The sequence below is a fragment of the Anabrus simplex genome, chromosome 4, assembly GCF_040414725.1.
Source record: "Anabrus simplex isolate iqAnaSimp1 chromosome 4, ASM4041472v1, whole genome shotgun sequence".
Taxonomy (NCBI): domain Eukaryota; kingdom Metazoa; phylum Arthropoda; class Insecta; order Orthoptera; family Tettigoniidae; genus Anabrus; species Anabrus simplex.
In genome coordinates, this window is record NC_090268.1 from 418,185,987 (window position 1) to 418,203,626 (window position 17,640).

Below are 17,640 nucleotides of genomic sequence, written 5' to 3' on the forward strand. Positions count from 1 at the left end.
TAGGGACTAGTTTTGGCCTTGGCTGGCCATCTTCAGCCTTAATGTAACATCTAATAACTAAACAAATGTAAATACACACAACTGACATGAAAACTAATGTATAAACACACAATTGACCTTATAATCTGGGATTAACTAAGTGTAAAATCTGAAAAATAAATTAGGCTCTAAATTCTTAGCATCTGGAGTATGCTCACCATCCAGAATCTTTCTTGTCTTGATATTCACAGAATTGTTAGTTCCACCACTGCTAATCATTACAATTTCAATTGCAAAATGGGAACTGGTAAATGTTGATGCTGTAGTCAGATCATCAACCACCAAATCTACTTGAGTGGTGTTAGCAGTATGCATACATACAGTGGCCAAAATAGTTAATGGCCAAAAGCCACTTTCTCTCAATATATTTATACAGACTCAAGCTGCAAGATCTACCGTATTTCTGAATGAATTTATAAAGCCTGTTGCAGACTAATATTTCAGTACTCGACTGTCATTGAGCAACATTTTATGCTCGTATTGGTATTCCTGAAGGAACTACAATAGTGCCGACAACTGTAAGTTTTGTTATTCTTCTACGTTTAATCTTTTTTTGTGGGTTCCGTGGTGGTAGCCAGTCTGTTTACTTTTGTGAAGTACGCGCGCAAATAAAGTCTTGTAGTTGCATATCAAGATAGTGTTATTATCGAAAGACAAGTGTGCTGTAATAATTGATAGCTTGTATTCAAGGGAATAAACAATATGTGTAAACATAAATCAGCCTTAGCTAAGCGGCGAAGTGCTGAACTTTTGATAGGAAAGAGATGGGGATCAGCTATTATCGGACAGGAGTCTCCATTGAAGAAATCAGGGACAAAAGGTCATGAAATGTTATCGGAATCAGATTGTTCTCATCAGGCAAGTGTCGCATCAACTTCAAGTCATGTAAGTCTTGCACCTATACCCAACAATTATGACATTACAGGAACTAAAATCACCATAAATTCAACTCAGGAAAGGCAGCATTGCGAAAAACAAAATGCAGGTGAATCATTTTCCGTTCTTTGGAGTAGGTGAAGAGACAAGCTTCCAGAGTTACCAGTATTCGTACAGAAGCTGTTAAGAAAGGAAAGGAAGGAAAAACATACGGTTCTGCTGACTTAGGTAATGAATCAGGAAGAAAACATAACTTGAACTTTGATTTAATTTCCCCGCCAATCGTAATTTTTATACTTAAATCCCATTTTTCTCCCATAATATTCAGCCAATTGTAACAAAAATTGTATGGTATACAGTATGTATCACAGCTATATTAAAAAACCTGCATATGGAATTTTTGATTGCATCATTCTTTCAAGTAGATTTTTAAGTCCTACATTTTAGAATGTAAAAATTACAAACTTTAGTACGATATATCTCCTTATATAAATTATGTACAGAAAAACCAATACGCAGTGCTTTTAAAAGATGTAGGCCTATTCATTATCTACCTAATTACAAATTTACATTAACATGTTAATTAAATTTAATGAAAAAATGGAATTCAAAATTTTTAAAAAATGTTTGAATGATTGAAATTTTCATGATATCTCTACTTTTATGTAGGTGACATTCCCACAAAGTTTTGTGAAAATCAATGCATTAGGTAAAAATATCTTTTTATCTCTGGAGTGTTGCCTTAAATGGCTTGAAAAACAACCCTTCACATATCAGTGTCTCAGCAAGAATTGTCAACTTGTCACTTCCAGCCTTCTCTTCTGAATTACTGATGTTTGAATATCAAGATATTTCAAAATATCTACTGAGACAAGTATTACTTATTCAAAACATGAATGCACTTGGATAAGGAGGCTAGTGCTGGTTTATTGCAGTTTGTAGACAACAGTGGAGCATGTCAGTGGACCGAGTAGTTATCACGAGTTTCATATTACTGACAGGACAAGATAAATTTTAGAGAATAATTTGCGAGTGCTTCAAATAAATAAAAAATATCAATAAAGCAAGTTCAGAATGGAATGTGTGTTCATCATTCAGAGGCTAGTGACTTTTTAATCAAGACTGGGAAAAAGAAAAAAGTGTGTGTGTGGGAAGGGGGGCATTAAATAAATAAATAATTAAAGCAGAAGGAACTACTGTACCACTAAGGACTGATAAACCGCCTAGGAAGTCATAGACGGTACCTGGCAACAGAGCACTGGATGTAAACAAGCAGTAGGCCTAGTCCTTGACATGACCAAGAGCAATCACATTTTAAACATGTAATATACACATTCCAACAAGGATGGGAATAGAACTTTTTTTAGTTATTGCAAGAATAATGTATTTTTAATTCCAACCACACAAGATCAGCTACTACTTATGGTACATATCAACAAAAGAAAAAGAGCTCTCCCGCTAATGTTAGGAAACACCAAACTTTTCCTTACATACCTATGGTGAGATCATGAACTGGCTGAAACCTCTTGTCTGTGAACTGGAGCAGTAAGCATGACTTCCCAACACCTGAAAATTATACACGTATCACAAGAAATGCTACAACAAATAAATTCTCATATTTCAGACCAACCGTTAAGAAGCCATTGTCAATTTTTAGCACAAGATATAAATTTTAATTTTGTTAATTTCAAGATTATATCAATTTAAGTCTTGTTAATTAGTTCATATTTCACTATTTAAGGAGGGAAAACAGTATAGTCAAAAGGCAGTTCCATCACCTGAATGTAGTATTCTTTTCTTTGTGGTTTTATGTTGCAGTAACACACACAGGTTTTTTTGACAATTCAGGAATGGGAAGGGATTAGGACCGGGGTATAGCAGCAATAGACTTCAATCACTGACACGATCACTACTGATCTGAATTTAGGGCAGTCGCCCAGGTGGCAGATTCCCTATCTGTTGTTTTCCTAGCCTTTTCTTAAATGATCGCAAAGAAATTGGAAAATTATTGAACATTTCCCTTGGTGAGTTATACCAATCCCTAACTCCCCACCCTATAAACAAATATTTGTCCCAATTTGTCCTCTTGATAGTGATCTTTCCTACTTTTAAAGACACCACTCAAACTTATTCGTCTACAGATGTCCCCCCCCCCCCCCGCCATCTCTCCACTGACAGCTCAGAACATACCACTTAATCGAGAAACTTGTCTCCTTTCTCCCAGTTCTTCCCAGCCCAAAATTTGCAACATTTTTGTAACGCTACTCTTTTGTCGGAAATCACCCAGAACAAATCGAGCTGCTTTTCTTTGGATTTTTTCCAGTTCTTGAATCAAGTAATCCTGGTGAGGGTCCCATGTACTGGAACCATACCCTAGTTGGGGTCTTACCAGAGACTATATGCCCTCTCCTTTACACCCTTACTGTTGTTTGAGTCATCAGTCCATAGACTGGTTTGATGCAGCTCTCCATGCCACCCTATCCTGTGCTAACCTTTTCATTTCTACGTAACTATTGCATCCTACATCTGCTCTAACCTGCCTGTCATATTTATACCTTGGTCTACCTCTACCGTTCTTACCACCTACACTTCCTTCAAAAACCAACTGAACAAGTCCTGGGTGTCTTAATATGTGTCCTATCATTCTATCTCTTCTTCTCGTCAAACTTAGCCAAATCGATCTCCTCTAGCCAATTCGATTCAGTATCCCTTCATTCGTGATCCGATCTATCCATCTCACCTTCAGCATTCTTCTGTAACACCACATTTCAAAAGCTTCTATTCTCTTTCTTTCTGAGCTAGTTATCGTCCATGTTTCACTTCCATACAATGCCACGCTCCACACGAAAGTCTTCAAAAACATCTTTCTAATTCCAATATCAATGTTTGAAGTGAGCAAATTTTTCTTAAGAAAGCTCTTCCGTGCTTGTGCTAATCTGCATTTTATGTCCTCCTTACTTCTGGCATCGTTAGTTATTTTACTACCCAAGTAACAATATTCATTTACTTCATTTAAGACTTCACTTCCTAATTTAATATTACCTGCATCACCTGCCTTCGCTCGACTGCACTCCATTACTTTTGTTTTGGACATTTTCATCTTGTACTCCTTACCCAAGACTTTGTCCATACCATTCAGCAGCTTCTCAAGATCTTCTGCAGTCTCAGATAAAATAATATCATCAGCAAATCTCAAGGTTTACAACCCCTAAATACCCTCATAACCATATGCAGAGATCTGTAGCCTTTGTTAACAATCATATTTATGTGATTACCCCAATGAAGGTCTTTTCTTATATTAACACCTAGGTAATTACAATGATCCCCAAAAGGAACTTTCACCCCATCAACACAGTAATTAAAACTGAGAGGACTTTTCCTACTTGAGAAACTCACAACCTGACTTTTAATCCCGTTTATCATCATACCATTGCCCACCCTCCATCTCACAACATTATCCACGTCATCCTGCAGCCGCTCACAATCTTGTAACTTATTTATTGCTATGTACAGAATAACATCATCTGCAAACAGCCTTATCTCTGATTCCACTTCTTTACACATATCATTGATAATATAACAAAACATACAGTTCCAATAATACTGCCTCGAGGAATTCCCCTCTTAATTATTACAGGGTCAGACAAAGCTTCGCCTACTCTAATTCTCCGAGTTCTATTTTCTAGAAATATAGCCACCCATTCAGTCACTCTTTTTCTAGTCCAATAGCACTCATTTTTGCCAGTAGTCTTCCATGATCTACCGTATCAAATGCCTTAGATAGGTCAATCGCAATGCAGTCTATTTGACCTCGCGAGTCCAGGATATCTGCTATATCTTGCTGAAATCCTACAAGCTGAGCTTCAGTGGAATAACCTTTCCTAAACCTAAACTGCTTCTGTCGAACCCGTTGCAAACATGTCTAATATAATCAGAAAGAATGCTTTCCCAAACTTATATGCAATGCATGTCAAACTGATTGGCCTGTAATTTTCAGCTTTACGTCTATCACCCTTTCCTTTATACACAGGGGCTACTATAGCAACTCTCCATTCATTTGGTATAGCTCCTTTAACCAAACAATAATCAAATAAGTATTTCAGATATGGTACTATATCCCAACCCATTGCCTTTAGTATATCCCCAGAAATCTTATCAATTCCAGCTGCTTTTCTAGTTTTCAACTTTTGTATCTTACTGTAATTGTCATTGTCTTCGTAGGCAAATTTCAATACTTCTTTAGTATTACTCATCTCCCCTATCTGGACATTACCCTTGTAACCAACAATCTTTACATACTGCTGACTGAATACTTCTGCCTTTTGAAGATCCTCGCATACACACTCCCTTTGTTCATTAATGATTCCTGGAATGTCCTCCTTTGATTCTGTTTCTGCCTTAAAGTACCTACACATACTCTTCCTTTTTTTCACTAAAATTTGTATGACCACCGATTATGCTTGCCATCATGTTATCCTTAGCTGACTTCTTTGCTAGATTCAATTTCCTAGTAAGTTCCTTCAATTTATCCTTACTTCCATAACCATTTCTAACTATTTAGTTCCAACATGCACCTCCTTCTTAATTTCTTTACTTCTTTGTTATAATGTAGAGAATCTTTACCATTCCTTACCACCTTTAAAGGTACAAACCTATTTTCACATTCCTCAACAATTGCTTTAAACCCATCCCAGAATCTGTTTACATTTATATTTACCATTTTCCAACGATCATAGTTACTTTTTAAAAACTCCCCCATGCCTGTTTTATCAGTTCATGCCTGTTTTATCAGCCATATGGTACTGCCTAATAGTCCTAATTTTAATACCTTCCTTTCTTTCACATTTATTTTTAACTACGACAAAAACAGCTTCGTGATCACTAATAGCATCTATTACTTCGGTTTCTCTATAGAGTTCATCTGGTTTTATCAACACCACATCCAAAATATATATTCTTCCCACTGGCTGGTTCCATCACTTTCTGAATCAGCTGCCCTTCTCATATTAACTTATTTGCCATTTGTTGTTCATGCTTCCTGTCATTCGCAATACCTTCCCAATTAACATTTGGTAAATTGAGATCACCTGCTACTAACACATTCCTTTCCATATCATTTCCAACATAGCTGATTAGCTTATCAAATAATTCTGAATCAGCGTCAGTGCTGCCCTTTCCCGGTCTGTGCACTCCAAAGACAAAGTTGCCTATTATCTTTAGAGATGAGCCTTACACCCAGAATTTCATGTTTTTCATCCTTAACTTTTTTATAGCTTACAAATTCTTCTTTCACTAGAAAGAATACTCCCCCCCTCCTACCATTCCTATCCTATCTCTATGATACACACTCCAGTTCCGTGAGAATATTTCTGCACCTGTTATATCAGTGTTCTCCCCAGAAATTTTCGTCAGCTGGGTGGCAAGAATGAGTAGCCGGGTGGGGAACACTACGTAAAAAAAAAAATGAATATGATAAAATTTCAATTTAGTACCCTCAGGGCATTAACAATAATAATAGTAATGCCAAAATTGAATCATTTCATTGTTATTATCACGAACAAAACATTAAGGAGTATTTTCAACTTCTAGTGTTCTATTGCTCGTTCAGTCATGTAACACCGAGGCTTAACCACTCGGTTGCCGTAGAATGCCATAAGGGTTTGTGATGTCGGGTGGAATTGTAGAGTACTCGCATGCGACTCTACTCTAATCCAGACACCGCTTGCGCACAACACTACATAATAAATCAAGCTAAACATTGAAACTCCAACATAACTGATGCAATTATGCTGACAATAGCAAAGATTTATCATTTAAATATACAGTTCTACAGCATTTACATTTTTAATTCGGAACACCTCATGACTCAAATATGTTTTAATATTTTGTAAGTAGCACATATTTAGGTTATGTTAACCGGGCGGTCTGTAAAAACGGCAGGGCAGTGCACTCATTAAAATGGTCCTCGGGAGAACACTGGACTTAACTACGGCATAGCCCAGGCATGTGCCTGGCATGAAAATGCATAACTATTAAAAACAATCTTCAGGGCTGTCACGGAGGGGTTTGAGCCCACCATCAAAGTCAAGGTATGCATCTAGTATGGGGTAAATGAAGTGCTATCTTTTTTATTTTATTTTAAGTCTCAGCCCTTATGCTGGTGGTTCTAATTTCAGGAAAGATTGAAGAGATGCACTTCAGAAATTAAGAGTGAGGTACTTCCCTCTTGCTTTTTTTTTGCTGAACCAGAAGGTGTTGATTACATCAGTTAGCCAAGCTGCAAATCAAGTTAAGAACCGAAGGAAATACCCCTCCACACCTGGGCTGTACTTTCCTTCCTCCCCAATTCTTTCTTGTTGCTTGTCAGCTGTCACATGGTAACAGACTGTCATTTGTTTTTACTACTTGTGCTATACCCTTACACATGCGATGCTGTATGTCCTTCATTTATCCAACTTTCATCTAAATAGAAGACTGCATGTTTTTGTTTATGGTAATCTAAATAGCTCATATACAGATTCAATAATACCAGCATACAGACAGACATTCTGATGGTTTGGTCAGCTTCCGCTTCGAATACTAGCGCTGTGTCATGTCCTGGGAGCCATCTGGTGGTGAATGTATGTACCATTTACGCTTCTATTATAACGTCTAAATTTAAAGAGTCATTGATTAAGAAGCCTTCTCGTGGACAGCCGAGATTTCTTCTGATGACGCAGAGCAGTTCTCTGCGAAACGTAAAGAATTTCACCATATTCTCTTGACATGGCATAAGCCCAAAAGCCTACACAGTATCATGTCTACAAGTGCGGACCGTGAAAGCATCAATAGCAAAAGCAATGTTATTTTATCATATAAAATACTCGATCAAATGAAAAACCACATATTTTCTCACTTTTAACGAACAGTACTACACTGCTGATCTAACAGTCCAAAGTTCCAATGCTGGAATGAGCAGGCCGCAGACAGCCACAAACACTCCTCTGCCATTAGTCCGTTAAATGTGCACACTACTTATTCGAATCAGTGCCTCAGAGTAGGGATTGAATAGCTGTAATGCTGTGATGAACCAATGTGTAGTATCAGAAAATTTATGAACCAGAGGAATGGCATGCTAAAGAAGAGTGAGATCTGACTCCCCAGCTACTTCCTGCCAATATTCAGGCAGGCTGTTATACTTGGTACGCAGCACCAATCCGGTCTATCGGAGATGAGTGGCAGCAGAAGACAAAGCACATCACAACAAACAATGGTCAATGTAATGTTATTGTTGATCAATTTTATGAACTTCCTACTGCATACTGTAGGCCTTCACACTTAGTTTTCTTCCAACTCTGTGATAATGGACATCTTATAAAACTATTTATAGCGTAGTCCATAATTCCTTATTCCCCGACTTTACAGAGCAGTTTTCATTAAAATCTGTTTACCCATTTTTTCGTGACTTGGCGCTAATATGGACTTGGCAACAAAAAATCCAAATTCATGAATATCTCTATTATCGTAGCCAGTATGGTAAAAATGTATAAGACATAAATGACCATAAATTTATTACTATATGGGCCGATTGCAGAAACGATGACTAGTTCTAAGCCTTGAACAACATCTACCTAAACAACGTCTACATCAAGCACTATCTTCCATTGAATAAACCATGTTCAGTCGATGTTTAACTAGACATCGCTTAAAGTTTCAATTTTGGTTTGAAAATGGAGACAGAAGTATCTTTCATACAACTCTTTGCTTGTCGCAACCAATGAAATTTGTCGGTGCGCGCGCCGAACGCCAGTCAGCTGTTTGTCTTCCTACACATTACTCAAATATGGCTAAGCATGAGCATAACTTGCCCACAGATAAGAGTATCACTTTCCGTGGAAATAAGATCTCATCATAATATTATCGACACTAAAGCAACACGCCACCATATGGAGAAGTGTAGCTTTGATTATAACGTTGTTACAGTGAGTGTATTTTAAGGCAGAAACAGGTTCCAAGAAGGACATTCCAGGAATAATTAATGAACAAGGGGAGTGTGTATGTGACGATCTTCAAAAGGCAGAAGTATTCAGTCAGCAGTATGTAAAGATTGTTGGTTACAAGGATGATGTCAAGATAGAGGAGACTAAGGCCAAAGAAGTAATAAAATTTACATATGATAACAATGACATTTACAATAAGATACAAAAGTTGAAAACTAGAAAAGCGGCTGGAATTGATCAGATTTCTGGGGATATACTAAAGACAATGTGTTGGGATATAGTACCATATCTGAAGTACTTATTTGATTATTGTTTGGTCGGAGGAGCTATACCAGATGAATGGAGAGTTGCTATAGTAGCCCCTGTGTATAAAGGAAAGGGTGATAGACATAAAGCTGAAAATTACAGGCCAGTACGCTACTTTGGACATACAATGCGCCGAGATGGTAGTCTACAAAAGCTGATTGTTGAGGGCAAAGTCCAGGGAACCAGACAATGAGGACGAATACCAACGCGATGGATTGACATGGTGAACGGCCCCCTACAATGTTCTCTCAGAGTAACCACATTGAAAGCTTTAGATAGGGAAGAATGGCGGAGTATGGTTCATCGGTTAGAGGGCTGAATATTATGATAGTCACGACGCCACAGTCATGAGGCAAAACGAAGAAGAAGTTTGACATGCATTGTATGTAAGCTTTGGGAAGGCATTCTTTCTGATTATATTAGACATGTTTGTGAAATTAATAACTGGTTCGATAGAAGCCAATTCGGTTTTAGGAAGGGTTATTCCACTGAAGTTCAACTTGTAGGATTCCAGCAAGTTATAGCAGATATCTTGGATTCAGGAGGTCTTAATGGACTGTATCGCGATTGACCTGTCTAAAGCATTTGATAGGGTGGATCATGGGAGACTACTGGCAAAAATGAGTGCAATTGGACTAGACAAAAGAGTGACTGAATGGGTTGCTATATTTCTAGAAAATAGATCTCGGAGAATTAGAGTAGGCAAAGCTTTATCTGACCCTGTAATAATTAAGAGGGGAATTCCTCAAGGCAGTATTATTGGACCTTTATGTTTTCTTATATATATAAATGATATGAGTAAAGGAGTGGAATCGGAGGTAAGGCTTTTTGCGGATGATGTTATTCTCTATAGAGTGATAAATAAGTTACAAGATTGTGAGCAACTGCAACGTGACCTTGAAAATGTTGTGAGATGGACAGCAGGCAATGGTATGTTGATAAACGGGGTTAAAAGTCAGGTTGTGAGTTTCACAAATAGGAAAAGCCCTCTCAGTTTTAATTACTGCGTTGATGGGGTGAAAGTTCCTTTTGGGGATCATTGTAAGTATCTAGGTGTTAATATAAGGAAAGATCTTCATTGGGGTAATCACATAAATGAGATTGTAAATAAAGGGTACAGATCTCTGCACATGGTTATGAGGGTGTTTAGGGGTTGTAGTAAGGATGTAAAGGAGAGTGCATATAAGTCTCTGGTAAGACCCCAACTAGAATATGGTTCCAGTGTATGGGACCCTCACCAGGTTTACCTGATTCAAGAACTGGAAAAAATCCAAAGAAAAGCAGCTCGATTTGTTCTGGGCGATTTCCAACAAAAGAGTAGCGTTACAAAAATGTTGCAATGTCTGGGTTGGGAAGAATTGAGAGAAAGAAGAAGAGCTGCTCGACTAAGTGGTATGTTATGATATAGATGTTGATTCCCATATCTATATTCCCACATCTATATCATCTGATGGCCAAGCAGGCATCAATTTTTAGTGATGAGACAAAGTCTCTTAGTGCATTGGCACTGCCGTGGCTCCAGTTAGCCTACACAGTGGCCTCCACGGTATGCACTAGCCAGCGTATTGGTAGGTGTGCTAGGTACCAACTGATGAGCCCACCCTAGCACACGAGGGCGAAACGCTGGCAACCAAGAATGAGCTAGCTGGAAAATTTATAATGTCCAATAACGGACCATTTATATTGGTATTATTAAGTGGTATGTTCCGAGCTGTCAGCGGAGAGATGGCGTGGAATGACATTAGTAGACGAATAAGTTTGAATGGAGTTTATAAAAGTAGGAAAGATCACAATATGAAGATAAAGTTGGAATTCAAGAGGACAAACTGGGGCAAATATTCATTTATAGGAAGGGGAGTTAGGGATTGGAATAACTTACCAAGGGATATGTTCAATAAATTTCCAATTTCTTTGAAATCATTTAGGAAAAGGCTAGGAAAGCAACAGATAGGGAATCTGCCACCTGGGCGACTGCCCTAAATGCAGATCAGTATTGATTGATTGAAATACGGTAGCTTTGACGAAGGAAAGATGAAGCAATAGTGATGTGTAACCAAGAATGTTGTACGGGCCATACAGATGTAGCTTGCATTCTGGAGATCGCAGGTTTGAAACGCATCATCGACAGCCCTGAAGACTGTTTTCTGTAGTTTCCCTATTTTTACACCAGGAAAATACCAGGGCTGTTAATATGGCCATGGCTCTTCTTCCCTAGTCCTCCTCTTTAAACAACAATCACCACCATCCCCACCACTTGCCTTTTCCTATCTGATAGTTGCTGAAAACTTATACAATTATATATATAAAAAGCCCATACAACCTACTTTTTAGTTTTCACTATTATGTGTGTTTACTTGGCAGTAAATATAAGTGAATCCCTCCCGGTTGATGTATGTGACAACCCTCTGACGATCGGGACACGTAATTCTGATGTATGTAGTCGAAGTGACCATGGAAATTATCCCATGTAAATAATAAAATATATCTGTTGCCAAGAATTGTATTTTCAAATTGACAGTTACCCGATGTCTCTTTGTCAGTCTGAAGAAACAAGTCTCTCGAAAAGCAAAACCTTATTTTAAGATCTATCTCCCTGTACATGTCAAACGATTTGCTGCGATTCAGCAGCAGGCGACCCACAGAAAGGTCGTCGGACTTACCTTTCTTCCCGGAATCGACTCAACATGATAGTACTAATTACATGTTTCATGGTATACATAACCTATGATTGTGATTCACTCCTCTCATTTGAGGTTAAACAGTGCTCTCGGCAGTGTTTAAACAAGAACGGTTGAACATCGGTTTAGACAGTGTCTAGGTGATAAATAAAATCTCTGCAATGCGGCAGCCACACTTAGGCATTGTTTAATCCTAGACATCATCTCAATACTGTTTCTGCAATCGGCCCATGTGTAGTATTTATCAATAGGACCACTAATAACAAATATCTGAGAATTAAATTGTAGGCCTTCCATTTCATTCAGAGTGAATAAAATTATTTATGGCCTAGACTGTAGCGACTTATTCCCCGACTTTACATACCGATTTTCATTAAATTCTCATCAGCCATTTTCTCATGATGCGCGTACATATATACATTACGGAAAATTAAAATGCATTTCGTTGTTATACTGTGGACTCGACCGATACAAAAATAAAATTCTTTTTAAATTCTGAGCAATGTACAGAAAAAACTATTATTTTATATTTGTAGATGATGTTCAGTACATACAAGACCTGTATCATTTAACAGAAATGATACAGGTAATATCTGACATTCACTTAAAATCAAAATGCTCTAAAGCTTTTACCCTTTGTGATTACTCGGGCCTGGATTTTTAGGTTTTAACCTCCTCGCTATTTAATTTAGAAATTTCAATATATTCGTTTGTTTCACACTTCCTGGAGAAGAATATTATGTGAATTCATTGCACTTAAAAAACTTAAATGAGGGTTGACACTTAAAACAACCTAAATAGCTGTTTTACATTCTTCAAATAAAGAATGTTATTTCCCCATTGAAATGCATAGTAAAATTATTTCCACCGCGGTTACAAGCAGTAGGACAGAGATAGTTCACTTTACTACTGTTAAATGCATCACGTCTCACGCTTCCCACTACATATGTGATATTTGGTGGCTCCTTGATGCACCTGATAGAAGGTCAGGAGGAACGTTAACAGTTTCGCCTCCAGTCGTCCACAGAGATTACAGCCGGCAGAGTGTGTGGTAATGGTTCCTGCAGTATTTTCTAACCGCAATTGTTGTATAGTGAAACAATGCCTAAATCGCACTTGAGAAAATGGATTGCTACAGATGGATACTTCACTACGGATGGCTGAGTAGACTTCTGTCACGCACGCTCTAAAGAAGTAAGTTTCCCGTAACTAGCCTAAAACCTGCAATGCAATACCCTAGCTCGCTTACTGAAGAGTACTTAGGATTTGGATTCTTCATTTCAGGTTAAATGCAAGCAGAAATCCCATCTTGAGCAGCATAAATCTGCAGCTGTTCACATGGCTAGCATAGCAAGGAAAAATAAGTCCAGCAGCAAAAGTAAGCAAAAGTTTATTTCTTCCACAGTCTGCAGGCCTGAAGATAACTGTCTTTCGCCTATGTCAGGCGTTGGTGTCTACAAATGTCCCATGGAACGTGCTAAGTAACCTGACCATGAAAACATTCTTGGGAGACATCAGTGGTCGCAGTATACCTAATGAATCCACTTTAAGGAAGAATTATTTGGATCCTGTTTACCAGAAGACATTAGATGAAATACGAGAATATACAGGCGATCACTATATTTGATGTTCTGTCGATGAAACATCCGACAGTTGCGGTCGCTTGAATGTGAACGTGGTAGTAGGTAAGCTGGATCAAACTAAACCAAGTAACCCTCATCTAATTCTTTGTAAAGAAATAGAACAAACTAACAACAACACAATAGTCTGCGCAGTGAGGGATGCTTTACGCATATTGTGGCGAGCAGAGAATCAAGATAGTTAAGTTCCTTTTGTTAGTGACAGACAGTGCTGCCTACATGTTGAAGGCAGGGCAGGTTCTACAGTCTAACGCGAGCATGCTACACGTTACATGCTTGGCCCACGGCCTGCACCGCCTTGCAGAGGAGATTAGAAGCAACTTCAGCGTGGTTTCTTCAGTCAAAAAAGTTTTTTTAAAAGCTCCAATCCCTTACTTCCTTTTTTATCTTTCTTTTAAATCTATTATCTTCCTTTTCCCCCCTCCTTTTTCTTACTCATTTCCAAATACTATCCCTCAGTGCATGTCACAAAATCTTCACTCTTTACAATATGTAATTTTATATTACATCTTCTCACGCTTTTTACTCCTATCCATCTCAAATTGATTTTTACTTTCTATAAATGTCTTTATTCCCACATTGAACTGAGAATTATTCTCAAATATGGTTCAGAACAACTTGACCTTCAGATTGATCACTTTGCTGCCATATGAACTCTTCGAGAATTCATTTAATGATACCCTTCAGTCTTCTGTGATACCCAATTGTTTCCAATTTTGCACTTATTTTTCTTCTCACTGTTCAATTTTTTCTTCATAAAAACAATAACAACCAGCTATTTGTTTCTTAATCTATAAAACATAAGACTACAAGATCTAACATCAAGATAATTATCTCCACATCAAGATTTATAAGACCTTTGAATACCCAGTGCATCTTTTTTATGTGATATTGAACTCGTCTTGTGAAAGTGTTTATGTTTTCTAAGTCTTTTTTGCTAGTTAATTTTTTACCTTGCATCTCTTGAAAAACTTGAAAGACCTTTGAATACCTAGTGCATCTTTCTTATACAATATTGAACTTTCGTCAGTTGAAAAAGTTTATGTTTTCTACGCACTCTTGTTATTAGCCAGTGAATTTTTACCTTGCACCTTTTGAACGACAGACTGAAGATGACCCTGACTAGAAGTCGAAACTGGTCCCAATTGTGACTGACTTATAATGTAACCTTGCATTAATAAGTTTTCTTATATTGAATCAGTGGAACCACAATATAGTTTAATTGTAATCTCAGTTCAATACAGACCAAATGAAATTCTTATCATTCAATGCTAAATTAAATGCTATCTTTCAGATTTAGTGTTCTTTTTTATTGGTTGGAATCAGACCTGTGATCATGCATCAGACACCACCACTGATCTCCTGAGGAAGCTAATAAATTAGTGAACGATGGGTACAACCGCTGGTAATGCTGTAAACTTGTATTTAATAATAATTATAATAATAATAATAATAATAATAATAATAATAATAATAAAAAACACAGTACACGGACTCCAAGAACTCAAACCTGGTGCCACTCGTGACCCAATATGGCAGCGTCATACAAGTAAAACAGTTTAAGTACTTAGGTGAAGTTATCGGGAGCACTGGCAACGAAAGGGAAGCCAACAAAAACAGCGCTGAAAAATTATGTAAAGCCTATACAATTACCTGGAAAGTTTACAACAAGAAATCACTTTCCACCAAGGCCAAACTCCGACACTACAACACTCTCGTTCTCCCAGAGGCGTGGGCCTAAGAAAGATGACAGGCTCGTAGTATGCAATTGAATCATCATCATTAAACATCAACATTAGAGACATTGAGAAAATGCAACGACAGACAGTGAGGAAAACATTCGGACCCAAGTTTAAAGATGGCATTTGGATGCGAAAAAGCTCGGAGGAACTCTATTCATTGACTGAGAGATTCACTTCACTTGCGCGCAAGACATGAAATTCTACGGGCATCTAGCACGAATGGACGACTCGCGATTGACCAAGAAAATATTTTTCGTTACCAATGGAACATGACAAACCAAAGTGCGCTGGCTAGTAGACACCCCCACAAAAAAAAAATCTCGCAAAAATAAACATTGACCCACTGGAAACCACAAGGACTTCATATAGACAAAAGATCAACGTCCACAAGTTTGCGCCCAAGGAACAGACGGCAAGAAATTTGAAAATAAAAAACGCGTGGACCCAAGAAAGACAACAGGCTCATAAGTGAAAGGATGAGGAAGTTTTGGGAAGATAAGAAGAACAAGATGATCAATAATACCAATGCCAAATAATGGTTCTCGTGCTCCTTAGAGGGCCAAATGCATGTATATATATTATAATAATAATATAATAAGTCTCAAAACAATTCCTCCTTGGTTGGTGGAGATCAATGAGGATCTTTTGAAGTACGGAATCTCAGAAACAGTCAACTCCGAGCACCACTCAAACACAAACTTACACAGGCTCACCAAGAAGAGGTCTCAACTCGACTGAAGCATGACCATTCTGATGCTTGGAAGAAATCCTACTCCAAAAGGATGAAAACCTGGTGGGGCCACAAGACGACCAAGAGTTGAGATCTTATAGACATGATACTGTATATGCTTTTGGGCTTATGCCGTGTCAAGAAAATAAGGTGAAATTCTTTACGTTTCACAGAGAACTGTGCTCTACGTCATCAGAAGAAAATCAGTCTAAGAATTGCACATAACGGGTACGTAACATATGACATTGACAGGCGTATGACATTAACACAAGCCTGGAATGAAACATCTGGCGATGAGGAACGTACGAATTTGGAAAACATCGAGATGAAATAACAAGAGTGAATTGACAGGAAACTACCTACGTAAATTCTTAATGGCTGGCAACCAGGCATTACTTAAGTGATAGCCTAACAATTTCAACAGGGACACTGATGGTTCGGTCAGATTCCGCTTCGAACGCTAGTGCTGTGCCACATCCGGGGAGCCATCTGGTGGCGAATGAACGTACCATTTCCATTATAACGTCTAAATTTAGAAAGTCATTGTTTAAGAGCCTTTCTCGTGGACAGTCAAGATTTTCTTCTGATGACGCAGAGCACAGCTCTCTACGAAACAAAGAATTTCACCTTATTTTCTTGACATGGCATAAGCCGTATCATGTCTATAAGTACGGGCCATGAAAGCATCAACGGCAACAGCTGAGATCTTGCGGTTCTTAGTGGCACTAACGATGAATAATAATAATAAAAACCCCATGGCCTACAGCCCTTGAAGGGCCTTGGCCTACCAAGCGACCGCTGCTCAGCCTGAAGGCCTGCAGATTATGAGGTGTCGTGGGGTCAGTACGACGAATCCTCTCGGCCATTATTCTTGCCTTTCTAGATCGGGGCCGCTATCTCACCATCAGATAGCTCCTCAATTCTAATCACGTAGGCTGAGTGGACCTCGAACCAGCCCTCAGATCCAGGTAAAGCCTGACCTGGCCGGGAATCAAACCCGGGGCCTGTTCCGTCCTCTTAGAAAATTTATACAGAGCGCGCTCTTGTCCGCGTCTCTATTGAGTGTCCAGAATGCATCTGGTTTCCGGCAAGAAAAAGAGACAGGCTCGAACTAGACAACATGTCGGAGAGACATGCATTCACGGCCACATGGCCTCCAACTTAATCAATAGCCATCCAGGCATTTCAGTTTATTGTTTAACGTGTAAATAGTTTCTATGTATTTTGTTAATCATGTACAATTGTAATAAAAGTTTCATTACGTGTAATATTGGTGAATGACTTGGCCCTATGGTCTTATCACGTGCTTAACCAAACTACAGTCCACTACCAGAATAATCATCGCTGTTTAGTAATACAACATGTGTGCTACAGCATTCAATTCGTCACCAAACATTTTGGTCCATTTCCGGGCCCGATATTACACGGTAAAAGTGAAACGCGTGTGAAATATCCGCAGGATTGGAAACATACAATGCAACGTGGGACTCTTCAGTTTACAAGGTCAGATTCCCTTTAATTACCTTTTCCTTGCATTATTTACATTTGTGTGAGCCAGTGCTTTACGATGGACGAGAACGAAATCGCAAAGCTGATCAAGCAACGGGGTTATCTGAAAGGTAGAATCACAAAAATCAAAACTTTCGTCGA

The 17,640-nt window shown here is 38.4% G+C and overlaps 1 protein-coding gene across 1 annotated transcript in view; it reads right to left on the minus strand.

The window, feature by feature from the left end:
* Rab2 (RAS oncogene family member Rab2) overlaps window positions 1-17,640 on the minus strand; it is a 92,982-nt gene that overhangs the window by 56,606 nt on the left and 18,736 nt on the right. Inside the window, exon 2 of the mRNA XM_067145909.2 lies at window positions 2,410-2,481. Coding sequence (XP_067002010.1) covers window positions 2,410-2,481 — 72 coding nt within the window. The remainder of the gene's footprint in view (window positions 1-2,409; window positions 2,482-17,640) is intronic.